General features: G+C 33.7%; 1 protein-coding gene across 1 annotated transcript; it reads left to right on the top strand.

The window, feature by feature from the left end:
- Window positions 1-4,754: 4,754 nt before the first annotated feature.
- Window positions 4,755-6,769, top strand: LOC136061406 (CBL-interacting serine/threonine-protein kinase 12-like). The gene has a single exon (XM_065764770.1). It carries the CDS (start codon window positions 5,024-5,026, stop codon window positions 6,515-6,517), a length of 1,494 nt encoding a protein of 497 aa, XP_065620842.1. The 5' UTR covers window positions 4,755-5,023; the 3' UTR covers window positions 6,518-6,769.
- Window positions 6,770-7,313: the final 544 nt, after the last annotated feature.

The raw sequence follows: 7,313 nt of genomic DNA, 5'->3' as shown, positions 1-7,313 counted from the left end.
AAAAAAAAAAAAGTGTTGCACATGAAATGACTTTATGAAAGCTCTGATTTTTCAAGTCATTACTAATATTTTCATAGTTTTATTTTATTTTATTTACTAAAAATGGTAAACATAGGTAGTTTCAGTTAACTTAATTGGTAAAGTTTATGATGGTTAAATAAAAGATTTGGAGTTTAATTCTCGTCTACACCAAAAACTAATTGGTGTCTTGGTTTATATATATATATATATATGACACATAATATTCTAATTAAGTTAATTCATCAAAAAATTAAGTTAAGTTAATTCTTTGTTACAAAATTTTCTAGTTTGCATTTTTGTTTATAAATAATTAATAATTTTAATATTTATTATAATGAGTTATTGGACTAAGGCACCTGACATAAAATATATATATATATATATTTAATTTAGTTTATTTTCCCTAATCAAATGTTGATTAAACTATAGTCTTTTCTAAAAATTCTCTTGTTTTACTTTTGATTTATTACTACTTATTAATTAAATATTCATTATATATAAATGGTTTTTGCGGAATTTTTTGTGTGCATTGCACAAATTAACAACCAGTAATAATATAACTAAAACATAAAAGATAACTTAGTGAACTAGGTTCGTATGAGATACATTTTACCATCAATTGTTGATCTCTGTTGATTATCTATGTGCTAAATATAATTTGTAAGAATGACTCCTAGCAAAATTTGGAAATTTCCTTCCTCTTAACATTCTAATTTTATTGGATTACATACACATTAATCTCATTGATGGGATAGTATTCACTTTTCACATTAGGCTTCATTTGTTCTATTATAAAATGTTTTATGGAAAACATTTTTAGCATTTTACCGTGTTTGTTTCATTATAAAATTGGGTCAAATTTGAATATGTTTTTCATTAACCGCAAAATCTTTTATAAAATGTTGTAAAATATTTTACTTTTAAAAGCTTGGTAAAATATACACAGAGTATGTGTTTGGATCCGGCGTTTTTATGTTTTGCGTTTGCATTTTTCTCTTTTTTTTTTTCTTTTTTTTTTCTTCTAGCTGCATGCATTTCAGGAGACAAAGTTATTGTTCACGCATTGTTCATGAACTATTGACGAAACCCACAACTACTTTATTTAGAAAAAAAAAATTTTAAAAATGGGTCCCACGATACTATTTACCCATTTAAAAATTATTTTGTTACAATGTTTTCAATTTTCAGCAAAATAAGCTGTATCCAAATGGATCCAAAGTGACTCTCCCTCTCATATGGTGACTGAAGCCGACAATTCGATGGCCAGACTACTAGCATTGGCTACTAGACTACTGCCTTTGGTGGCTTGGCTATTGGTTTTGGTGTGGTTTGTGTTTGAAATTTTTTACATATCACACCAAATACTTGAAGTGAAACAAACATAATGGTAATCACACATGATAAATCATGTTATTACCTATTCTGTCTAAGGCCTCATTTTACTTTATCTTTGCAAGCAATGTTTATATTGCAGCTAATGTAAAACTTGTATACTCAATTTTCTGATTTTCATCTTCCATGAGAGCATTTTTTACTTCTCAATTTTTCCTTTTTGGGTGACTGATGTTGCTCAACTTCAAATGTTAGAAACTATTGCGTCCAAGCCTAATCTTTCTTTATCTTGCAATTTGCAAACAACATAAAACTTGTTAATCCAAATGTTTTCTTATAAAATATCTCTCTATCTTTGAACCTTTTAAATTTCCCCTTCTCAACCTTCCACTCACCTTCTTTTCTTTGTTTCCTTTACACGTAATCATGTGGCCAACTCTTTAATCCTTTTGATTTCTAATTTCCCAATTTGTATTCAACAACACATCACACTCATATTATGCTCTCCCCACATCAATTTTTTATTTTTATTTTTATTTTTGAAAATGCTCTGTTAATTTAAATACACTTTTTAATTAACTTCTTCCCTTTTCTCTTCCTAATCTTAATTACCTTGTTATGACTTTTCAATTAGTTTTTTAAATGTACCTTATCTCATCTTCTTTAATCCTTTTAACGTTCAAATTAATCAAATATATATCCCATCCTATTGTCTATAATTATGAAAGAAATGTTAAGCGTACAACATTCTTACAATATTTTCACAATAAATCTTAATTGGCATGTTATTACAAGTTTTTAATTTGAATTCACTACTGAAATTACTTTTTTGTCTACTAATAACAATAAGTAACAAGCTGTCACATATAATTTGTTGTGAAAATATTGTAAAAATGTTATAGACATAATATTTCCAAAATAGTAATAAAGTATTACAATAATTAAATTCATGAAATCAACAAAATAGTAAAATACACCAAAGTTAGCGTGTTATTATGGTTTTAATTTAACGTAGTCTTTTTATTTTTTTGTTGCTGCTAATACTAATTTTTATCTCGTGAAAATTCATCTACAGGTATTTTATACGTCTACTTCAAGTCTCTACAGCCTTCAATTTTGCGTGCTGCACCGACAATTAATTTGAATTTTGAATTGCTTCTCCCAAGGGTGACACCATGAAGCTTTTTTGCTTCTTGTGATTCATAATATCCAATACACCGACCACCACTCCGTGCACCGCCCTCAATAAATAAAAAATGACCCATCAAATATATACTATATATGAGTGCATTCAATGATTTTTTTTTCTTGCTATAATACGAGTAAATCTTTAGTGGCTTCAAACTGAAGATGGATTTTTTATTCTAATGTCTGATTATGCAAGATCAACGGTGATCATTTGTTTGGTGAGGGGTATTTTTAAAGTTAACTCTGTGGGAGTGGGAGCACTTATGATTTGTAATGCAATTATGCAAATGAGTTAATACTACGTGTAATGCACGAATACATGTCAGCAACATTAATTGTGTCAAATATAAGACTGAAAAATGTTCATGCTAGTACTAGCTAAGACATGCAATAAAAATGGTGACAGTTTGGTAAGAAAATATGCTGTGTCTTTTCACAAAAAAAGAAAAAGAAAATATGCTGTCTCTCTAGCTATCAGCAAAAATATGCTGTGTCTCTCTTGGTCCTCATGGTCATGGGACATCTCTATATTTTTTTTGAAGACGGGACATCTCTATATTTGAAACATTTCTTCTTTGTGACTCATTAATGAGAGAGAGCCGTTAAAAATTTATATATTACCGATATGCCCCAATTTTGACTACGATTCCTAATCATTAATTAATGGGAAAATCCTTCAAAATCCTAATCATTTATGACTAAGTGAATGATTTAGATTTGACCGCACTGTCAATAATTTGAATAAATAATATTTATTTAAAATTTGATAATATAAAAAAAATTCAATCCACTAATTTGAATGGTTAGAATTTCAACAATTTTACAGTTGAGAAAATTTGTCTTCAACCATTTGTGTTTGTTTGGTATTGGATTATAAGTTTTTTTTTTAAAAAAAAATTTATATACAATTATTTAAAACCTCACTTTTTTCTTATTTTTTCATAGTAGAAATATATTTTAACACACTTAAAAAAAAAAATTTCAGAAAAAGATAATAAATGTATTCATAATGCAGAAATAGTTCAAAGATTTGATGATGAGAATTACCCATGGTTTTGAAGTGAATTTTATTCCTTTCAAATGAGACAACTAAAGCATAGTGATAGTGTTTTTCAGAGGAAAATTCAATACATTACTAATGAAGTGCTATTATCATGAAACCTGCCTCATAAAATAAGAAATATTAATAATAATTATTATTATTTCAAAAGCTTTGTTTTATTTTTTTAAAAAAAATATGGTAAAGAATTCCATCTAGCTGACAATATCTCACTATGACAGTATACCAATTCCAATTGAAATGATTTATTAAGCATTAATGATTCAGTCAGTAACTTTCCTAGAACCCACTATTCTCGTATCTTAGGCCACGATTTATTTTAGCTAAGGAATTTGTCAAACTTTTCCACCATCGAAAACCAGTGAGTGATACATATTATTTTTTTCAAATAATCTATTCGTCATTAAAAAAATAAAAAACTTTAAAATGGTAATGAGGTGGTGATTTGCACAGGAAGTCATGGTCCACGAAATGTTTTCGTAAACTTGCAACGAACTTACGTGGCAAGGACGAGGAAGAAACAGACTTAACACTAAACATAGACTGAATTAGAAATTGCAGAAAGTTAAAAAAGAAAAAAAAAAAAAAGATAGCTTGGCACATAGTGGCAGTCAATTACTAGTAATTAGCAGATAGCTTGGCACATAGTGGCAGTCAATTACTAGTAATTAGCAAAAAGTAGCAATAGCAATAGCAATATAGCATACAGTCCTCAACCCCCCCGAATACGTTGCTTAGCGGTAGAAAATTTTTGTGACTAATTATAACTATAAGTTTGGAAACTGTGAGTTCAAGTAATAGCAGATACCACTATTACTCAGCTAGTCTTATGCTATATTGGGCGGAGAACAATGACCACGTGCGAGTCTTAATCACTAATAATTAGCAAGTATCAATAGCATACAACTCTTAGCTCCCGAGTAGGTCGCTTAGTGATAGAAAATTTTTGTGACTAATTACACCTTTTAAGTTTAAGAATTGTAAATTTAAGTAGTAGTAAACCTCACTATTACTGAGTCAGTTTCATGCCATATTGGGGGAGAACAGTGACCACACATACCAAACTTTCACTTATTTATATTTATCACAGAAAGTGGAGAAAAAAAAAATTCAATAGCATATACCCCTTATAAAAGGAATCTCTCAACCCCCAAACCCTACCGACTCATTTCATGATTTCTTCTCTCAATTCTTTTCGCCAACAAAAAAAAAAACCAAATAAGAAAATAAGAAACCCATTTACCTATTGGCAGCTTCCAACCCAATGGAGGCGTGCATCATCACAAACACAAACCACGACAAAAACTAGGTCCACCATCATCACCATCACCATCACCACCACAAAAACCCTTTCGTTCCATAATTGCATTTCATTCCATTTCTAAAAGAAAAAGTTCTCATTTTCATTTCAAAAAAAAAAAAATGGCAAATAACAAAAACACAACCAAGAAAGAAGCGCAAGCCCTTCTGTTAGGGCGGTTCGAGGTCGGAAAACTCCTAGGCCACGGCACCTTCGCGAAAGTCTACCACGCTCGAAACGTGAAAACCAACGAAAGCGTGGCCATCAAAGTAATCGACAAGGAGAAAATCCTCAAAGGGGGTCTCATCGCTCACATCAAGCGCGAGATCTCGATCCTCCGCCGCGTCCGACACCCGAACATCGTGCAACTCTTCGAAGTCATGGCCACGAAATCCAAAATCTACTTCGTCATGGAGTACGTGCGAGGCGGCGAGCTGTTCAACAAGGTTGCCAAAGGTCGGCTCAAAGAGGACATAGCTCGCAAGTACTTCCAACAATTGATCTCGGCCGTCGCCTTTTGCCACTCGCGCGGGGTTTATCACCGCGACCTTAAACCCGAGAATCTCTTGCTCGACGACAATGGAGATCTGAAAGTTTCGGATTTCGGACTCAGTGCCGTGTCCGATCAGATTCGACAGGACGGGCTGTTTCACACGTTTTGTGGCACGCCTGCTTACGTGGCTCCAGAGGTTTTGGGTCGAAAGGGTTACGAGGCCGGTAAGGTTGATATTTGGTCTTGTGGGGTTGTGCTCTTCGTTTTGATGGCCGGGTATTTGCCTTTTCATGACCAGAACATTATGTCTATGTATAAGAAGATTTACAAGGGCGAGTTTCGGTGTCCGAGGTGGTTTTCGCCTGAGTTGATTCGGCTATTAACTCGGCTTCTTGATACAAACCCTGAGACCCGGTTTACGATACCGGAAATCATGGAGAATCGGTGGTTCAAGAAGGGGTTCAAGCACATCAAGTTTTATATAGAGGATGATAGGGTGTGTAATGTGGAGGACGAGAAGGAAGAGGAGGAGGAAGATGATAATGATTCGGTTTCGTCTCTATCCGAGACAGAATCAGAATCGGGGTTTGAGGCTGCTAGGAGGTCGAGGAGGGTGAGCACGTTGCCGAGGCCGGCGAGCTTGAATGCTTTCGACATAATATCGTTCTCGCGCGGGTTTGATTTATCTGGGTTGTTTGAAGAAGGTGGGGATGAGTCGAGGTTTGTATCCGGTGCGCCTGTATCGAAGATTATATCGAAATTGGAGGAGATAGCGAAGCTGGTCAGCTTTACAGTGAGGAAGAAGGATTGCAGGGTGAGCTTGGAGGGGTCAAGGGAAGGAATTAAGGGGCCATTGACGATTGCGGCTGAGATTTTCGAATTGACGCCGAGTTTGGTGGTGCTTGAAGTGAAGAAGAAAGGAGGGGATAAAGGAGAGTATGATGATTTCTGTAACAACGAATTGAGACCCGGGTTGCAGAATTTGATGCTAGAAGAAGCTGAAGCAGCAGCTGCTGGTGGTGGTGGTGGTGGTGGTGGTTCTTCGTTTTCGTCTTCGGCTTCGTTTGCAGCTTCGGATACTTCTTCATACCCACCTTCATATCCTCCTTCGGATACTGAATAGAGTCGGAGTGAAAGAGCGAGTAAAAAGAGAGAGAGAGATTGAGAAAGGAAGGGAAAAGGGTATGCTTTTCTTTTTTCTCTTTCTGTATCACCTTTTTTCTTTTACTAAAATGTAGTATATGATATATGTTTTCCTTTTCTTTGAATGTTCTGTTGTGTTACTTAGGAACTTTAGATTCATCTAATTTCGTATTTTATTGTTCTATCGAGAAGTCCTAGATAAATTTATAAAGAATGGAGTACAGTTTTTCTACTTTCCATCTTCTTGGGTTGCTGAATGTGTATTACTAGTTAGTACTAATGGTACATTTTGTGGAATTACAAACTGCAACAAGTTTGGGACTGTTATTTAAGTTCATTGTACTATGGTGGCAAGTGGGGAATTAAAATCCTTCAATTTTTAAGTAAATTTGTTACTGAATTTCATATGGGGAATGTGCTATATCTGTTATTTTTGGTGTCTATCCGCAATTTGTTAAAGGTGACAAGGTTAAGAGATTTTGTGGGAGGATGTTAGAAGGTTAATGGCATTTTTCACATTCTGAATGTAGATAATGCACTTGATGGTTAGTTTGAATTTGAGAAAGGGCATTCCTCATCTGAATGGTTGATAAAGTAAAAGGGGGTTACGGAGAAGTGACTGTATTTTGATACAGAATTAGAAGTATGAGATGGAATCCTGGACTTAATGGATTCAAGAACAGCTTTCATGAAAATTGCATTTCTTCGTATGTAGTCTACTGGGATATCACATTTGCTAATGTGAGGAATTATTCCAATGATTAGGAATTTGTAAT

The sequence above is a fragment of the Quercus suber genome, unplaced genomic scaffold (assembly GCF_002906115.3).
Source record: "Quercus suber isolate HL8 unplaced genomic scaffold, Cork oak 2.0 scaffold_583, whole genome shotgun sequence".
Lineage (NCBI taxonomy): Eukaryota > Viridiplantae > Streptophyta > Magnoliopsida > Fagales > Fagaceae > Quercus > Quercus suber.
Note: the sequence above shows the minus strand (reverse complement) of the source record. Positions and strands in the feature narration are given on the sequence as shown.

Excerpts from the sequence above, each read along its gene's own strand:
- LOC136061406 (XM_065764770.1), top strand. The coding sequence starts at position 5,024 with ATGGCAAATAACAAAAACACAACCAAGAAAGAAGCGCAAGCCCTTCTG.